At 38.9% G+C, this 20,899-nt stretch overlaps 1 protein-coding gene across 2 annotated transcripts in view; it reads right to left on the bottom strand.

Moving 5' to 3' along the window:
- raptor (regulatory associated protein of MTOR complex 1) overlaps positions 1-20,899 on the bottom strand; it is a 638,589-nt gene that overhangs the window by 551,009 nt on the left and 66,681 nt on the right. For both annotated transcript variants that reach the window (XM_090389485.1, XM_090389491.1), the window contains exon 4: positions 6,875-6,955. In XM_090389485.1, the coding sequence (XP_090245611.1) occupies positions 6,875-6,955 (81 nt within the window). The remainder of the gene's footprint in view (positions 1-6,874; positions 6,956-20,899) is intronic.

The raw sequence follows: 20,899 nt of genomic DNA, 5'->3' as shown, positions 1-20,899 counted from the left end.
TATCTCGAATTTGATAGCTAACGTAAAACTATATAGCTGATTACATAACATGGCATTAGCTTAGCATATTATTGTATAGTCAAGTATAGAATTGTATAGTTAATTAATTAATTAAATTTATTAACCTTATTAATTTTCATTGTTAATTAATTACACTGTATTTAAATGGAAATCATGCCCCAGTCTAGAGCAGCAAAGCAACATGCACAAACTAGTGGCAGCACTGTGGCTCAAGGGAGAACCGAAGGGGCAATTTTCCATCGCACGACAGCCTAAAAAATGTGCAACACCTCTAGCCAAGGAGGATGTCTTTGTATGTTAGGTGCAGAGAATGTCAAGAAATTAGGTGCCAACTCAACATTCTGAAGGGCGTCTATGTGAGTTTGAAGAGTAGGGCAGATGCATTTGAAGTAATTAAATGGGGGGCCCATCAAACTCTCACCTGACCAACTCAATGTCAGAGCTCACTCTTGTGTATCAGGTAACACAGCGGCAATCTTCAGGGCAGAATGTGCTGGTCCCACAAGAGTGAGCTATTGACTCAATTGTTAGGGAAACAGGAAATTTTTGGTAAAAATTATAGGTGGAATAGAACCCGAGTATGGCTGCCAGGAGCAAAGGTTAAAGACATTGTAAAGCAGATATCACCTTTTAAGGGCATAAAGGGTGATGTTGTTGTACATGTTGGCACTAATGACATTAAGAGTAAAAGATCTACAGACTTACCAAGTACAGGACAATGTTGAAAAAAAAGGTCGCGACTGAGGGTTAAATTTGAAAGTGCTGCAATTCTGCCAAGACACGATTGGAGGGAGTATATGATGAGAGCCTTGTCAATAAATTCGGCCCTGGAGAGACTGTTCAAGGCTCATGGGTAGAAATTTTCTAAGTGTGGTATGTTAACAGGAGAGATTGATTCTACAGGGATAGGATACACTTAAATATAGAGAGGGTGCAGGAATTTGCTAATGCTATCAAGGCAATGTTAGGTGGGTAAGAAAACTGCTAGATTTGGAGGATTCACAGACTAATAGATTAACAGTAGCAATGGGCAGAGGTTAAATTGATTTTTGCACTGTTTCTATTGGAATGAGCAGCAGACTGGAAAGCAAGGTGCTAGCGATTTCAAGGACAAGAGGGAGTTATCATGGAACAAGTAAATATATGAGTTGTCTTAGAGTAACTAAGAGTAAGAATAAGTGCATGTATACTTGCATGTACACCAATGCTAGGAGTATGGTAAATAAATCTGATGAATTAGAGGTGCTAGTGAAGATATCAAAGGTGGATACTGCTGGGATATATTAGAGATGTGGTGTCACCCAGAGATAATGAATGCAGAATTGGAATTTGGTGAGTACAATGTGTACAGAAAGGTTAAACAGGATAGAAAGGGAGGAGGGGTCATGCTGTTAGTTAAGAAACACAAAATCTAAGAAAGCGCATCCAGATGACATGAGTGGACAGTGCAATTTTGAGTCAGTTTGGCGTGACATAACCACTCGGAAAGCAAAGTTGAGAGTAGGAGTGTGTTATAGGCCTAATGACTCTGATGAGTACAATGAACAGAGAAATTGAGTGGGCCAATAAATCCAGCTGTCTTATAATAGAGGATTTTAACATCCCAGATATAGACTGGAGCTAGTTACTGACTCAATAACCAGCTCCAGTCTACATGATTTGCAGAGAACTCACTGAGGCAGCTGAAAGCAAACCAGACTTCCTGAATTCAATCGTTAGACGTGATGAGACATGGTATTTTCAGTACGACTCTGCAATGACGTGATAAAGTGCAGATTGGAATTCGGCAAACTCTCCCAAAGCCAAAAAAACATAACTAAGCCCATCAGTCCACACCTTGAGTACTACATAGAGGTCTGGAGGCCTCATTTTAGGAAAGATGTTGAGCTATATGAACTACTATAGAGAAGAGCAACGAGATTAGTGAGGGTAACAAGGGGTTGCTGTTACCATGATAGGCTTAAGTTCTGCAAATTTCAACATCTGGAGACATCTGATTGAGGTGTATAAAGTCTTAAATAGTTTGAGCCAGCTCAATGCTGATGGGATTCTTCCTCTTGCTCAGGTTCTTCACCTGAGGGGGCATAAATTCAAATTGAAGAAAGACAGTTGTATAATAGATGTGCAGAAATTTGCCTTTGGCCAGCGGGTGGTTAATTGCTGGAACAAACTTCCATTTGTTGTTGCAGAAGTTGACAGCTTAAATAAATTCAAGGCTAAACTAGACAAACTGTTGGAGTGAATGGATGGATGAAACAGGATTTTTTTTTTTTTTTTTTGGCTGATGCTATATAAGTTTGCTTTCTTGCATCATATGCCTCTATTAATGCTACTGCCTTGGAAACATTTTAAATGATGAACCAAGTGTATATGGAGAGACCTGTCTGTCTCATACAATTGTGTTCTAGTAATATAAACATTTTGCCCATGGAAAAGAATTACTGGAAGACTATGAACAACTGGGTCCAGAAAAGACGGTTTGAATGCCAAAGTTGTTTGGAAAGGTGCAAAAAATCATTATCAATGACTGATGTGCAATGTTCTGAATGATTTCAGATCTATGCATCAATAAGGAAACCATTTGACAATAACCCCGGATTTGAAGAAAATGAAGGTCTGTGCACAGTTTATTACATGTTCGTTAACAGATGGAGAATGATAGGCATGATATGAACATTGCAGAGAACTCAGTGAGGCTGCTGAAAGCAAACCAGACTGCCTGAATTGGATCATTAGAGGTGATGAGACATGGTATTTTCAGTACGACCCTACAATGAAGTGACAAAGTCTCGAGTGGAAGTCGGAAAAATTCTCCCAAAGCCAAAAAAGTAGTAGTAGTAGTAGTGGCATGTGATGCAAGAAAGCAAGTGTATGAGCTTATGCAGCATCAGCCAAAAAAAAAAAAAAAAAACACACCATTCCCTCCAAATGTCTGTCCAGTTCCTCCTTAAATTTATTCAACCTATCAACTTCCACAACGACAGATGGAAGTTTGTTCCAGCAATTAACCACCCGCTAGCTAAAGGCAAATTTCCGCACATCTATTCTACATCTGTCTTTTCTTAATTTGAATTTATGCACCTTAGATTCGTAATCTGAACAAGTGGAAGGATCCCATCAGAATTCAGCGTGCTCAACCCATTCAAGGCCTTATACACCTCAATCAGATCACCGCGCAGGTGCCTAGTCTCCAGCCACTGCAATTTGCAGAACTTAAGCCTCTCTTGGTAAGAGGATCCCTTCATTCCCCTCACCAATCTTGTTGCCCTTCTCTGTACACGCTCAAGTAAATCTACATCCTTCCTAAAATGAGGCCTCCAGACCTGTACGCAGTACTCAAGGCGTGGCCTGACCATTGCCTTATACAGAGGGATCATCACCTCCTTTTCCCTGCTAGCAAAATTCCTATATATCATTGACAAAACCCCATGACCTGCCCTGGCAGCCTGTCTGCATTGCTCAGAAAACTTCATTCAAAGTTCGTTAAGCAAGGTCAAAAATCATAACCATGCCCATCACTTTCTATGATAGCAAGGGAATCGTGCACAAAGAGTTCCTGCCAAGTGACCAAAGTGTTACTGCTGCCTACTATTTAAACGTTTTTAAACATTTGTTGCAGAGATTGTGTGTGGCCTCACTATGGGAGAGATGGTATTGGTTCCTCTTGCATGAAAATTAATCAAACCACAAGGTTCTCAGTGTTCTGGAGTTTTTGGCTCGTAAAAAAGTCTGCATACCATCATACCCACCATACACCAGACTTAGTGTCAAGCAACTTCTTTGTTTCTAAAGCTCAAGGGACTCAAAGACTTATTTTCATGACATCAACACCACTGAAAGAGCTGTGAAGAGAACATTGTGGCCTTCCACCAGTTGTTCCAGTTGCTTAGTGAAAGTTGCATGCAGTGTGTGACTGCAGGAAGAAGTTACTTTGAATAAACCAAAGGTTAGCTTACTCATACATGGTATCATTTTTTTTCCCCCTAGCATCAGCCTTGTTTTCCAATTGCTGCATTGTGTATAATAAAATACACCAGAATCACAGTAACTAAAGCCTCAATATTGGGTAGAGGTTAAAAATACTGTCTTCTCAAATATCAGTTCATTTACAATAAATATCAAGTAATTAAATATGTATTAATACATGCAGTGCAATCTTCATATATTATGGGTATAGAGATGTTTTTGACACCAATTTTATATCTGAAAATAAAAATTTACCCAGGTTTTTCCAATTTTTATCATTAATATGCAATGACCAAACGACATGATGTGTTAAGCAAGCAATTTCATTGTTAGCAAATTTTATTTCTGTACTTTTTTTAAAAAATAATTTTTCACTGGTGGATGAAGAGAATTAAATGTTTTCATATTTCATTTTTCCACCCAGTAATCCTACAGAGGATTGCTGGATGGAAGCAATGCATGCACATTGTGTTATTTCTGGCAAAGGTGTGGATAAACACTTTGTATTAGGCTACGGAAAGAATATATTTACATTTATCTCTCATTTTCACCACCAAAAGCAAAAGATAAATTTCTTTATTTTCATGAAACAATTATAATAAATTTTATTATTATCTTCATTGAGATGGGATTTTTGAATGTCATACCCACAGTCCTCATATCACAATATGAGTCTCAACACACCAGGGTATCTCACAGTAAAATAGTTACAACAGAAGGTGTAAACACCTTCTGTTGTAACTATGTAACTTCTGTTTAAAACATGTTTACACGTGTTGACATAGTAGTTCTTGGTTTGTTCTCTCTCTCTGAAAGAGAACCTGGATGAATTTACTTTGTTATGACACCACAGCTGCTTGTGGTAACTATTCTGTGGTATGAGCACTTGTTTGTCTGACTCATCTTTGTTTGGGTGGGGGGACAGCAATGACTGAAAGATAAAATATTAAACTTGCATTTTTATTGTAAGCAACTTTGCATATCTTAACATATGTTTAAAAAGCTTCCACGGCAGGTCATGGAATATTGTCAATAATATACAGGAATTTTGCTAGTAGAGAAAAGGAGGTGATTATCCCTTTGTATAAGGCAATGGTCAGGCCACACCTTGAGTACTGTGTACAGGTCTAGAGGCCTCATTTCAGGAAGAATGAGGAGTTGCTTGAGCGAGTACAGAGAAGGGCAACAAGATTGGTGAGGAGAACAAAGAGGTCCACTTTACCAAGAAAGGCTTAAGTTCTGCAAATTACAGCATCTGAAAACTAGGCACTTGTGAGGTGGTCTGGTTGAGGTGTATAAGGCCTTGAATGGGTTGAGCAGGCTCAATTCTGATGGGATTCTTCCTCTTGCTTAGATTACGAACCTGAGGGGGCATAAATTAAAATTGAGGAAAGACAGTTGTAGAATAGATGTCCGGAAATTTGCCTTTAGCCAGTGGGTAGTTGATTGCTGGAACAAACTTCCATCTGTCGTGGAAGGTGATAGCTTAAATAAATTCGAGGAGGAACTGGACAAACTTTCAGAAGGAATGGATGTGCAAAATATTTTTTTTTTTTTTTTTTTTTTTGGCTGATGTTACATAAGCTTGCTTTCTTGCATTACATGCCTCTGCTACTACTACATCTGGAAAAAATAAAAAGTTAGTAATATTTTAAATGAAAATTATGAAAATTCTACACATTTACTTACAAAGTTTACTGAAAGCAATAATGCATAGGCATCCTACCATTTCTGGCTAGGGGCCAAGACTGATAAAATGCTAAAAATCTGTAATGATTAATTAAGACCAACATGTTCTGATCTTGTACAGATATTTTGAACCCATTTAAACCATAATGGATATATTCTGGTCTCTTGATTTAACTGTAACAGTTTTCTTCTCCAGCAACCACTATCCCTGCACATTAAGTGTTGTACATGCATCACTGAGTGATGCGTTTCATAAATAAAAAAAAAAAAAAAAAAAAAACTCAAAATGAAAATTGATTTTATTACTTTTATACATTTTATAACAGTATTCTGCAACATGTAATATTCTCTTTTGCTCTTTTGTTTTCTTTTAAAGTCTGTTTTCCACTTTGTCTTTAAAAAACATTATGGCCATCAAAATTCTAGCCCCATATAAAATAATTATAAAAGTGATATCATGAGATCAAATAAAATGCAACAATTATGTCTATACAATAAACTAGCAGATGGGGGTAGGGAGAAGTCTGAACCTATGGAATTTTTTTTTTTTTATCTGCTAGTTGTGGAAACCACATTACACAAGTGGAAAGCAAATTCAGATTAGTAATGCCAAAAGTTTTGATATGGAGCATGGTTAGGCCACATCTTGAATATTGTATACTGAAGACCACACTTCAGGAAAGATCTGGTAAAGAGATGAGCAACAAAATTGCTTAAGAGCAAAAAGGAGTATTCTTATCAAGAAAGAGAGACTTGAGTTCTGTAAGTTACAGTGTTTGGAGACCAAGTATTTCCAGGCATTTGGAAACACACCAAACTGTCTTGTGTTCAAAGTCTTAAAACACAATATAGACTTGAAGTTTATTGAAATTGAGAGACAAGACAAATGCCTGAAATTAACACTTAAAGGAAGTGAAGGAAAGTAACATTTTTTACCCTGATGCTACATAAGCTTGCTAATATTAAACAGTACCTAATAACAAACAACAGAAGACAAAAATATACAGTAGTATATTAAATATTGCACAGCCAGAAATATCATCAATACCATTCCAAATCTGGAAAAGACCATGAGCTCAAAGTTAACTACATTTCTCGCTGTGTAAGTTTAACATAATTCAGCAATGAGATAATGATTTCACAAGTTCTCTGAATAGCACTGCACAACAAAGCTAAGGAATTTTTTTTGCTTCCTTACCTTATTAAATACCCAAATTTCTCCATTTGCAGTAGGTTTTGGTACTCCGTGACCATTATAATGAAACAATACTCGCTCATCCTGAAAAACAAAAAGGAATATATGTCAAGTTTTTCTAGCCATGAATATCAAAGATGCCCTTTTATCAGCAATGTAATGATATAAGATATGCAATATATATTCCAATTATTCAATTCATAAGATCACTATGTATTATTTAATTAAATAATTTAAACCAGCTGTTACTGAATTCTTATACATTAACTTATATTCTAGTGGATGACAGAATAGAAGAGAATGAAAGCATTTAATGGTAACCTCTATAAAAACACATTAGCATCAACAAAGATCACACAACATATTTACATCTATTAAAAATGAAATAATAAAAATTTACGGTTACTGTAAAGAAAATTATAAATACAACTGGCAAAAGACACCCTGCTTGGGAATATTCTTTAAAAAAAGATATCCTGCCGAGTATCTAGCAATCTGAATATTTTTTTTTAATATAAGATAGGCACAAAAATTGTTCATTTCATTACACACTAAAAAGAATTACCAATCCATAGCCTATTACATGAGGTGTAATAGGCTATGGATTGGTAATTCACTATAAGAATATCAGTGATATATCACCATATTTTTCCATAGTAGCGAACTACAGAAGTAGTGTAATTGGCATCAATTTAATTTTTTCTCATATTTTGACTACCTTCACAACAAGTTACCATCTATTGCACTACCTCAAAGGCACCTCCGTAGCCAGGTGGGCAGGAGCAGCAGTGCGTAGCACACGCTTCTTGATTAGACCGGGGTTCGAGCCCGTGACCACCAAATACGGAGGATGCGGAAAAAAGGTCAGAGAATAACCACTGCATATCCCCGGAGCAATATGGACTTAGTTGCTAATGCTCCCAAAAAAAAAAAAAAAAATAACCAAATAATAACTACCTCAAATAAGTAACACTTCACCAATGGAGATATATTAAGTAACAAGTCTTCTCCATTGGTGAAGAGTTAGTTATTCAAGGTAGTGCAATAGATGGTAACTTGTTGTGAAGGTAGTCACAATATGGGATACAATTAAATCGATGCCAATTACACTAGTTTACTACTACGGAAAAACATCATGATATATCATGAATACTATTATGGTGAATTACACACTAAATATGTCACTGAAAAAAAAAATGGGAAACATAAACTGCTTTACATTCAAGATAATCATCATAAAGTGGGAGTTAGCACATTTTTATACTTTAATCCACAAAATTAAAACCAAAATACCAAAAAACAAAAAACCATATACATAACATCTAAGTAGAATTTAAACAAAATGAAGAACAAGAGGCTGCAAATGATAGTTTTGTTTTGAATTTCACTGGTTAGGTCTTCTTGTGTATACTTGCAAAAAGTGGGTGCAATTTTAAATTTTTTAAAATATTTTTCAGATTTTTCAGTTACAAAATAAATAGTATTTTATTCACTAACTTAAAATACAGTTAATGTTAAATATTTTTTCAATATTTTACTCAATATTCAAATTAAATAATATTTCCATATATTATTTTTTCTAATACTGAAAAAATCGGCAAAAGAAAATTATGTCTAATAACATAAGCAAAAGAAAATTGTCTAATATCATCAGAAAAAGCAAATTTTGTCTAATATCATCAGAAAAAGCAAATTTTGTCTAATATCATCAGAAAAAGCAAATTTTATGCTTTATAATAGTAAAAACAAATTTTCTTTGCTGATGGTAATCTCAACCCAATGAAAAACTGTATTTACTGAATTAAAAATATTATTTTAAGTGTTTACATATGCACTTTCCTGAAATGAAATTTTTCTAATTATGAAAAATAAATAATATAATATAATGACATGATCTTACTTATTATTTTACCTAGCAAAACCTAAATAAACAACCATGACAGCATTTGTAGTTCAAGTTTTATAAATGAAAATATAACTTCATTGCAAATGTGTTTGACACAAGAAAATTTGATTAACATATCTATATATGTTCAATTGACAAATTAATTCAGGTAAACTCTTCCTACATATTCTAAAAAGCAGTTGATCTGTGTTGCATGATGAAAATCAAATTTCTGTAGGGAAACTGTACTTCTAGAGACTAACTCAGCACTATGACTAGGCACAGCCACGATATGCTGTATCTGTTAAAGCAGTAAAGTATTAAATTGTAGCAATGGTTATCAATAACCCAATAATGCATGTGCTTTTTTTGTGAAAACCCAAGCACGAGAGGTATTGCTACCATGTATAGGCTGAAGGTTGAAAAGAAGAAAGAAAACAGCTGTTGATATTAGACTTGAATTTCTGTAGATATAGTAATAGCCATACAGTGTAAGGAAGCCACAGGCTTTTGCTGCACTGACCAGGGGTGGGGGGGGGAGTTGATAAGAAAACACAAATTATTTGCTTCCCCTCCCCACATACATAACTATCCAGTTGACCTTTCAAATTTATTCAAACTGTAAGCCTCAACTACCTGTAAAGGCACCTGTTCCAACAATCAACAACTTACTGGCTAAAAGAAGACTTCTTACAAGCTAGTCTAAACCTATAATTTGAATTAATAATATGATTTGAATTTATGTCCTCAAGTTCTGAAATTCTCTAAATCAGTGAAAATTTTGCCTTCATTTTACTAACCCCCTCTCAGAGCTATATTAACCTCAATTAGGTTACCTCTGAGGTGCTTGGTTTCCAAGCTCTGCAGCCCACATAATCAGAGTCCTTCCTTATGGTCACCCTTTTGCCCATCTTTGAACCCCTTCAAGAAGCTCAATATCTTTTTCCACATGAATCTCCACACTTAAACATAGTATTCCAAATGTGGTCTTAAACTGATTTATACAGTGGGACTATGACCTACACATCTATGTTGATGGTTTATCGATAATGTTCGATAAATAGGCCACCATGGACATCATCAAGCCTTCAATCCCATCCATCATTTGCAAATATCAGAAACAACAGTGGTCCAAGAATCGATCCATGGGACACCCCATTTCTGACTTTACACCAAGCTGGAGAATGCCCATTAATCGCAAACCCACTGCCTTCTGCCATGCAGCCACCCAAACCATCTTAAATTTTTCCAGTCCATCTTAAATTTGTCCCCTCTTCTGAAGTTAAAACCAGTGCCTTTAACTACTGCAACATCTTTCTTCACCTCCCAACTGACGACTGCATGATCACTAATTTAAGATCTGCAATGTCATCTAATTTGTGAGTAATGAGAAGGTCAAGAATATTCTCACTCCTAGTATTATCTCTGGCAGGCTGGTATAAATAATAATCATTTTGTTTATTTTGAAAAAATTTTCCCTAAGGTATCTCCTCCCTCCCACTTATTCCAATCAATCTGGAGACAGACTGAAGTCACCCATAATAAGACATTTGCACTCGCTTGCCCATTTATTCTGCATGTAAAGACTTATATTATACTCTTCTGGTCTGTAGATTACTTCCACTCTCATTATACCTTTGCTTCCAACTAACACCACACAGATTCTATGCTGGCAGGTGTAATGTCAGACTGAGAAAAAACTCTTTTTATGTTCAGGCTGCTTTTAATAAAAAGTATGACACCACCACCCCTTCTATCTTCCCTATCTTTCCTGAAGACATTATACATACTGTAGTGGAACTCATCATCACTAATTTCCAGGTAGCACCAAGTTTCTGTTAGCTCTACTATATCAACATTAGTTGTCCCAACCACGAGTTCATATTCAGCCATTTTATTGACAATACTCCTGACATTACTGTACACACAGTTGCGACTAAGTAATCTTCTATAGTTTACTACTCTGACACACCCCCTTGAAGTTATTTAGGCTTGTTTCCCTATCTTTTTCATCCTACTCATTTGAAACACAAGGGCTGATGTTGACAAGATGATCCTCTGATCATCTTGTCAACATCAGCTCTTGTGGCAACAAATAAGAATTCTTGTTTTTTGTCTCAATAAATAAGTGACTGGAAAGAATGAATGAGAGAATGTGCATGTTGACTCAGTTCAGTGCTGGAATAATTGATCCAAAGGCTGGCTTGGAAATAGTCAGCTCTAGTATTTGCTGTAGAATTGGTCCAAATTTTTTTTAATTGGTCCAAAACAGATTTAGAGTTAATAGCATTCATTGAAAATTACAATGCTGTTGTTTTTGTTAAATGAAAAGGACTACCAGGGCCAAATTGTCTATCCAATATTTAATAAGGAATAGGAAATTTTATATATAACAATCATATGATATGTGAAACAGGTGAGTAGCACTTACTCTTGCAAGGTTGATAGGCAATATGTGCAATCTGATTACAATGAATGCAGAAAACTCAAAAGTTTAGTCTTTTTCAATCTTTTTATTTATTTATATATTTTTTATTAACTCTTACAAGGAAAAACCTCTTTTTTTTTTTAATTGATCCAAAATATATTTCTATTTAATAGTATTTACTGACAAAATGGTGTTGTTTTGTTATAGGAGTTAACGGTACAACAGCTACCAGGGCTCAAACTGTGTCCATCCAATGGTTAAAAAGAAAGAGGAAATTTTATAAATGATGATTGTATAAAATGGCTCCTTTTTTTTTTTCAATTGATCCAAAATATATTTCTATTTAACAGTACCGTATTTCTTCGATTCTAAGACGCCATGGATTGTAAGATGTACCTTAATTTCAGAAAAAAAGCTTTGATTCTAAGAAAAAAAAATAAATAAAATAAATTACTAAAATAAATATAACAAATATTTTTATTATAATAAAATTCAATTTACTATCAACAACAATACCGGTATTTATCAGTAGGTATATTATTCATCACTTCCTTCTGAATCTTCTGAGCCGTCGATATCTGCATCTGAATCAATATCAGCTTCTACTTCAGATTCAGGGTCCTTCTGAGCTGTCGTATCTTCATTATTCCACAATATATCATCTTCTGGGCCATCGAGAGCGTCGGTGATGCAATATTTTTTAAATGAGTGCTTTAATATTCTTTCTGGGATCAGCTTCCAAGCTGTTGATACCCATTCTGCCAATTTTGATGCCGGAGCTTTCTTAATTTTTCCGGAAGGTGTCAGCAGAAGGTTGTCAGTCAACAGCCAGGATTCATATTCCTTTCTCAAGTAATCCTTAAATGGTTTGTTGACTGAAACATCGAGTGGCTGCAGTTGGCTAGTCATGACACCAGGAATCACAACCAAGTCACCATGTTTTAGCACGATTTTATTTTTGACATGTTCGGACAAATGTCCACAAAATGCATCAAGTACTAGCTTGGTTTGGTTTGGTTTGGTTTTGGTTTTATTGGCGCATTAGCTAGTAAGGCTATAATGCGCCAAGACCATGTCATTTATAAAATAATTTAAACTTTCAGTGACCTAATTAGTTAGGTCACTATGTCAAGAAGTATAAGAAAAATGTAAATTTCATAAACGAGTAAAAATATTTATTGACTTTAAAAATCTAAAAATAGCAGACACATTGTCATTGTCGGATAAAATCTGACTGAGTGTATACGGCTCAGTCAGATGATTAAAAGCGGTAAGACGGATACTGCTAAAAACTGGACATTCGATTAAAATGTGTCTAATTGATAAAACTGTGCCACAAGACTCACACATAGGAGGGTCATCAGCCCTCAGCAAAAATGAATGAGTCAAATGACTATGTCCTATGTGGGTCCGGGCAAGAACAACTTTTACCTTACGATTCCTGCGCAGACTAGACTGCCACGGTTCAATTACAGGCTTTATGCAATATAATTTATTCGTAGTCGGTCTATTCCACGAATCCTGCCATTGGGAGTGTATTTTCTCGTGTATTCTTTGCCTGTAGTCTGTATAGGGGACTGACAGGCAGCGATTATTTCTGGAAATTGCTGATTTGGCTGCGGTGTCAGCCAAATCATTTCCCTTAATCCCAATGTGGCTAGGAATCCAGCAGAAGCGGATATCATATTCACGTTCACGGACGAAGTGAATCTTCTGCTGAATGCTAGACAGAACTGGATGAGAATTAAATCTCACGGTTATTAAAGCCTGTAACACACTAAGAGAATCAGAATATAAAATGAACCGTTGGTTTTGGCATTTACTGATGTGATCCAAAGCTAACTCAATAGCGTGCAGCTCTGCAGTAAATATACTGCATTCAGAGGGAATCTGCTCCGATGTAGTGGTGTCTCTAAAGACAGCAGCAGATCCCACATATGATTCTGACTTCGAACCGTCTGTGTAAACTGGCGCGAAGTCAGAATGTTCAGCTCGGTGTGCTGAATAAAGCTGCAGGTAGACCGATGATGGAGTGTCCGACTTTCCCCAATTTTTAAGGGACAAGTCACATATTGGAATACGAGCATGCCAGGGTGGAAGGGGTTGCTTCGGTGTTTGGGCAACCTTGTCTACCTTGATATCAAGTTCTATGAGTAGCTCTTGGAGACGAATACCAAAAGGACGATTAGCAGTCTTACGGGTATTGTACAAATTTTCCCATCGTGGCTCAAAAACGGATAGCCACGTAGGATGGTCTGGCAGGGATTTCAGTTTAAAAGCGTAGTTTAGACACAACTGCTTACGTCGAAGCGATAACGGTGGTTCGTTTGCTTCGACGTATAAACTCTGGACAGGAGATGTTCTATATGCTCCAGTAGCGACACGAAGAGCCTGGTGATGGACAGGATCCAGCCATCGAAGGGCACTGTCTCTGGCTGAAGAATATACCTGGGACCCATAATCAAGTTTGGATCGCACAAGTGCACGGTAAAGCCGAAGAAGCGTGCATCGGTCCGCTCCCCAAGATGTAGAGGAGAGCGAGCGGAGAATATTAAGTCCGCGTGTGCACTTTGTGCGAAGTTGACGGATGTGGTGCAGAAAGGTCAACTTTTTATCAAATACGAGTCCCAAGAATTTTGTGTCCGCTGCTACTGGAATAGCATTTTGTCCGAGCATTAATTCAGGTTCAGGATGAAGATTACGCTTACGAAAAAAATGTACGCAAACAGTCTTCTCCGGCGAGAACCTGAAGCCATTTGCAAGTGCCCAGGAGTTGAGGCGGTCAATGGCTTTCTGCAGTTGTCTTTCAATAACCCTCATGTTGCATGACTGACAAAAAATGCTAAAGTCATCAACATAGAGGGCACTGTTTACAGTTGGAGGAAGTTGTTCTGTGATGGAATTTATTTTGATGGCGAAAAGCGTGACACTTAATACTGATCCTTGTGGTACTCCCTCCTCTTGGCTAAAGGAGCGAGAGAGTGAGGATCCCACACGAACTTGGAAAGATCGATTGGCTAAAAAGTTTTGAATAAACACGGGGAGATGCCCTCTAAGGCCTAGGCTGTGCAAATCTTTTAAGATGCCAAATCTCCAAGTTGTGTCATACGCTTTCTCCATGTCAAAGAACACCGACACCAAGTGTTCACGTTTTAGGAAAGCATCCCGGATGGATGTTTCCAGTCTAATAAGATGGTCCAAAGTGGACCGGTTCCTTCGGAAGCCGCACTGGATGTTGGAGAGAAGGTCATTTGTTTCTAAGTACCATATTAAACGGGAATTAACCATTCTCTCCAGGATTTTGCACAGACAGCTAGTCAGAGCAATGGGACGATAATTTCTAGTGACTTTTGGATCCTTTCCTGGCTTAGTGAAGGCAAGAACGGTTGCCTTGCGCCAGGAATCCGGAAACTGCCCTTCGGTAAAGATTCTGTTATACAGAAAGAGCAGATAATCCATAGATTTTGGTGAAAGATGTTTAATCATATCATAATGGATGCCATCTGGTCCGACAGCACTTGCTTTGGAAAGAGTGAGGGCTCTTTTCAGTTCATGTATAGTGAATTCCCTGTTGTAGGGACAGTCGCTCTTACACTTAAAATTAAGTGCCTGTTTTTCTATTTTTTGTTTCAGGACCAGGAACTCTGGCGAATAAGAAGATGTTGCACAGATTTTAGAGAATGTTTCCCCAAGAGAGTTGGCTATTGCAGTTGGATCTGCAATAGCGCATCCATTATAATCTAGGATTGAAGTAGGGTGGGATGTATGTTTTCCCTTCATTTTCCGGATTTTATCCCAGACTACCTTAGAGTTGGTAGACTGGGTAATAGATGATGTAAAACGGATCCACGATTCCCTTTGATTCTGACGGCGAATGTAGCGTGCTTTGGCTCGTGCACGTTTAAACACTATAAGGTTGTTCGTGGTAGGATATCGGCGGAATATCCCCCACGCTTTGTTTTGAGCCTTTTTTGCTGCTGTGCATTGGGAATTCCACCAAGGTTTGGGAAATGGTGGAAACTGGGCAGATGTTTTTGGAATAGCATTCGCAGCTGCTTGGACAATAATTTCTGTGATGTACTTTACTGCCTCATTGATCGGCTCCTGACTGACGGTGCTGAGATCAAAATTTACCTGATGTTGGAAGGCATTCCAGTCAGCCTGATCAAACTTCCACCGTGGTAACCTAAAAGGAAGACATGGTCTCCCACTGTGTAACAAGGTTATCACAGGGAAGTGATCACTTCCGTATGGATTCTCCTCCACTTCCCAGGTGAGTGAAGGGAGTAGAGAAGGGGAGCAGATAGAGAGATCAATAGCAGAAAAAGTACGGGTAGGCATGTGGAAGAAGGTGTTTGTTCCAGTATTTAGAAGGGAAAGGTCATTGAGCATACGCTCTATGACTCGTCCCCTTCCGTTGATGTTAGCACTACCCCACAGGGTGTTATGTCCGTTAAAATCCCCGAGAAGTAAGAAAGGGGGAGGCAACTGCGTTACAAGATCATCAAGGTCTTCCTGGGAGATGTCAGTCCCAGGTGGCAAATAAATAGAGCAGACCGTTATTAAAAATCCCACTGTAAGGCGAATTGCAACAGCCTCTATGCTGGTTGTAATTAGCAAGGGCTGAACTGGGGTCTGATTACCCACAAGGATAGCCACTCCTCCATGAGCAGGACCATCCGCAATTCTATCCTTACGAAAGATTGTGATGTTATGCAGGGTGGGATCATCATTTGCCTTTAGATAAGTCTCCTGCAAGCAAAAGCAAACTGGCTCGTGCTTTTGCAGGAGGGCCTTGATGTCATCAGTGTTTCGCCGGAATCCACGACAATTCCATTGTAGGAATTTAGCCATTATTTTGGCTTGGTGGGTCCATCAGGCGGCTTCCGAGGTGCTGAGGGCTTACTTTTATCAGTCTTGGCTTTGTCTTTTTTGGGGAAGAATGGACGATGTCCCGTGTCCATTTCTTCCTCCGCAAAGAGTTCCAAGACTGATTCATCCTGTACCTCCTTGTTCTCTACATCCATTGTTTCTGGTATAACGGGTGACTCTTCAGAACGTTTTTGCTCTTTTTTACCACTTGGTTTTGGTAGTGGTGGAGCACTAGGAGGTACGGATATAGGAGTGGCAACTGATTGTGTTTTTTTGGTGGGCTTTTGTGAATTTAATAAATAGCGTGCAATCGGAGTGAATGACTCTTTCGGTGGTATAGTCATCTCAGTTTGAGTACCGATAGTGCACTTGGCAGAAACCTTCTGAGCATAGGAAGGTTTCCCGCTATTTATTGGTTCGATACGTTTTCTGGCCTCTGGGTAGGAGATATTCAGCTCTGTTTTCAGTTTTTTGGATTTCTTTTTCATCCTTCCACCGCTGGCATGCTCGAGAATAGGCGGGGTGCTCTCCTTGGCAATTAATACAGATCGGTTTTGAAGCTGAACATTCCTTGCTCTCGTGGTCTTTAACACCACATCGAGCACAGGCAGGGTTACCACGACAAGATGTTTGTGAGTGGCCGTATTTTTGGCATCTAAAACACCTCAGTGGGTTTGGGATGTAAATCCTCACTGGGCAGTTTAGATAGCCCGCCTTGATGGAACTTGGAGGCCTTGGGGTATTGAACGTGAGGATAAGAACTCGGGTAGGGACGAGATTCCCATCCTTTCATATCGATATTCTTTTCACAGCTGTCACTCCTTGGTCTTTCAATTCAGAGCAGATCTCTTCTTCAGAAACACGAAGAAGGTCCCACTCTGATATAACAACACGTGAAGAATTCAGAGTTTTGTGGGGGGTTACGGTGATAGTTATTCCCCCTATGGATGTAGAGTTCAAGAATTTTTCAGCTTGTTTTGTGCTGGAAGCTTCAACTAAAAGATCGCCAGAATGCAGTCGTTTAACGGATTTTGGTGAACCTGCCAACCCTTCTAATCCTTTCTGGATAAAGAAGGGTGACATCTTTCCAATTGACTGTTCTCCAATGGAATGGAGAATGAGGAAGAGCGGTGTCACTGATGGTGTTGGTGTATCCTCAGTTCTGGCTCTTTTTGCAGAGGTGTTTTCTTTTTCATCTTCTCGATTAGGTAGGGGCCTTGTTGGGGCCCCAGAAGAAAGGGGATTTAAATTACTCATATGAGTAAAGAGAAAATGTCTGATGCCTAAGTACCTCACCCACCACGGAGCCCTACGAGGGGGCGCCCATTCGTGAACTAGCAGGTACTGCGTACACGAATGGGACGCCGAGTTCGCTTAGAACACCATACCCACGTTACCAATAAGTCTTTATCCCGTCCCAGGACCATAGGGAGGGAGACTTATTGGAACGCAGTTGACCCTAGCAGTATAAAACCACCCGCCGATTGATCCCAGTCGAGCCGGTCCGGGACCACCCGTCTCGTCGAAGCAGGGGCCAAAGTGGTGTATTAAGGCTGGGCCCCTCAACCACCAGGATCCCCCTTTCCGCTTCCACGGGTCGCGGCGCACGGCTGCACACGCCGGATTCCAATGTTGTAACCCTGGAACCAAGGTATGGGCGTTGGATCCCAGTGATGCTAATCTGGAAAACCAGCAGCATCACTGGGAGGTCCCCTCACCACGTACAGGTGCCCACGTTGAGGGGTCAAGTACTAGCATGTAGGTGGGTTATGAAGACTTCCAGGATGTCTATTCCACACAACATTTAGCCAGTCTTCCATAAGCTCTGCTGACATTCATCCATTTTTTTGTGCACGCACAATAACATTTTTGGAGAAAATTTCACTCTCCAGTATGGTTTTTCTATTTAAAATTAAATATGGTGGCAACTTTCAACCATCAGTGGTGATGCGTAGCATCACAGTGATATGCTGTTTTTCATAGCCTGTGCTTATAATCTTGATTTCTTTTTTTGCACCTTTAGTGTTGACTGTGTAATTTCGAGGCATATCGAAGAAGACTGGGCATCAGCATTTCATCAGCATTTCCAATTTGACTAAACTCACAGTTTCTTTTTTTCCTTAATTTCATCACCTGTCGCTGAAAGTTAATCAGCTTCTGTTGATAGTCTGCAGGAATTTTTTGACAGATAGATGTTCGGTGCCTTAACGATAATCCACTATGACGCATGGGTCTGTCGCACCAGACGCGACTGCCTTTGAAAATTATTTTCTCTATTCCGAGGGACTTGGCATATTTCTCCGGCTTTCGATTGCATGGCTTGTCGAGTGATAGGAGATGTTGCTGACGAGGCTACTAGTGACGGTCGTGTTCAAAGCCGCTAAGTGGATTTTTCTTATTTATTGATTTGAAATTATTGTTTTTCTAAAACCTTTGATTTAAATTTAGTAGTATAACATTATTTTGTGATTTTTTGATTAATTTGGTGTATTTATTCTTTACTCGGCCTTGTAAAAGTATCGGTAAGGGTTTCCACGTGTTCGTAACTACCGTTACCGTTAGTAACTTTCCCGCCATTGTGATACCGTACTAGATATACTGTTGTACGGTATATCTAGTACGGTATCACAATGGCGTACTAGATATACTGTAGGTTATATACCGTACTAGATAGCGTTAGTTGAACTTCGTTAGCAGTTAAATTGTACGTTTAAATAAATACATATAACGACTTAGATTACAAACGTAATATAATTAATAACATAACATAATTAATTAATAAATTAATAGAATCATGACTCAGACCAGAGCAGCAAAGCAAAAGGCTCAAGCTAATGGAAGTGCTGTGGCTCAGAGCAGAACTGAGGGGGGCAGTTGTCCTCTGACTCACAGCCTTATAAAATGCACTGTTTGCTTGATGTTTGCAGAGCAATCGGGTACGGGACATGATACTGCCAAGGGGGATGTCTTTGTGTGTGCATGGTGCAAGGAGTGTATCGATATCAGGCAACAACTCGGCGTTCTTGTGGGCCTATATGAGAGCTTGAAGGACAGGGTGGATGCCCTCGAAGAAACTAAATTGAGGGGCCCATCAAGCTCTCAGCTGCCCACATCAACGCCAGAGCTTGCACTTGGGCATCGCGTGACACAGAGACAACCCCTAAGGCAGAATGCGCTGGTCCCGAAGGAACTAGTAGTTGTTGGTGACTCTATTGTCAGGGAAACGGGGAACATGCTTTGTAAAAAAGATAGGTGGAATAGGACCAGGGTATGTCTGCCAGGGGCAAAGGTTGATGACGTTGTAGAGCGAATATCATCTTTTAAGGGCACAAAAGGTGATATAGTTGTACACGTTGGCACTAATAATATTAAGAGTAGGAGACCGGCAGAATTACTTAACAAGTACAGGTCACTGTAGAACAAAAGCCGAGAATTAGGGTTGAATTTGAAAGTGTCTGCAATTCTGCCCAGACACGATAGGAGGGAGTATATGATGAGAGCCTTGTCGATCAATTCGGCCCTGGAAAGATTGTGCAAGGCTCAAGGGGTAGAATTTTTTTCAGCCTGGTCTGTACTTGTTAACAGGAGAGATTGCTTCTACAGGGATGGGATACACTTAAATAGAAAGGGTGCAAGAATATTTGCTGATGCTATCGAGGCAGTGTTAGGTGGGTCGGAAAACTGCTAGCTTTGGCGACTAGTAGATTGAAGACCAATAGATTGACAGTAGCCACTGGCAGAGGTGAAAGAGATTCTTGCACTGCTTCTATTAGAATGAGCAGAAGCCTGAAAAACAAGATGCATGGTATTTCAGAGACTGCTGGGAGCCATTGCGGTACAAGTAAACACATGGGTTGTGTTAGGGGAGCTAAGAATAGAAACAGATGCAGGTATACTTGCATGTACACCAATGCTAGGAGTTTAGTAAATAAATTTGATGAATTTGAGGTATTGCTCAAAACATCGAAGGCAGATATTGTTTGGATATCAGAGACGTGGTGTCACACAGATATAAGGGATGTAGAACTGCAATTTGGGGAGTACAACGTCTACAGAAAGGATAGACAGGATAGGAAGGGAGGAGGGGTTATGCTATTAGTTAAGAAACACATAAAAACCAAGGAAGTGAAGCCAGTCGACATAGCTGGACAATGCAGTGTGGAGTCAGTTTGGTGTGACATAAACATTGGGAGATCAAAATTGAGAGTAGGAGTGTGCTATAGGCCTAATGACTCTGATGAGTATAATAAGGAACTGAACAGGGAAATAGAGTGGGCCAGTAAATCAGAGTGTCTTATAATGGGAGATTTTAATTTCCCAGATATTGACTGGAATTTGGGGGCTGGTTACTCACACACTAGCAGGACTTTTGTGGATTTATTGGATGATTGTTTTCTACATCAGCATGTTCGGGAGGCAACTAGAGGGAGTAATACTCTTGATTTGATTATCAGCAGTGATTCTTCATGCATTAAGAATCTGCAGATAAATGAACCACTAGGTGGCAGTGATCACAGTGTGCTGAAGTGGGATTTACTCAAAGAGATAACTACCATTAGGGGTAAAGGGAAGGGTTATTGCTTCCGTAAAGGCGACTACGATGGACTGAGACAGTATTTAAATTCTATACAGTGGGACCAACTGATGATGTTACCAACAGCAAATTCAAAATGGGAAGCATTCAAAGAACTTATCTTGGAAGCTACTAGGCTTTACATACCAACTAAGAAATATTGTTCAAGGTTTAGGCCAAAATGGATGTCAGATGAACTAATGAGGCATATGGCAGAGAAGAAAAATGCATGGGATACATACAAATTAACACATGACACAGAAGCCTATG

Source organism: Mastigoproctus giganteus, chromosome 2 (genome assembly GCF_048544385.1).
Source record: "Mastigoproctus giganteus isolate SK-2022 chromosome 2, ASM4854438v1, whole genome shotgun sequence".
Taxonomy (NCBI): domain Eukaryota; kingdom Metazoa; phylum Arthropoda; class Arachnida; order Uropygi; family Thelyphonidae; genus Mastigoproctus; species Mastigoproctus giganteus.
Note: the sequence above shows the minus strand (reverse complement) of the source record. Positions and strands in the feature narration are given on the sequence as shown.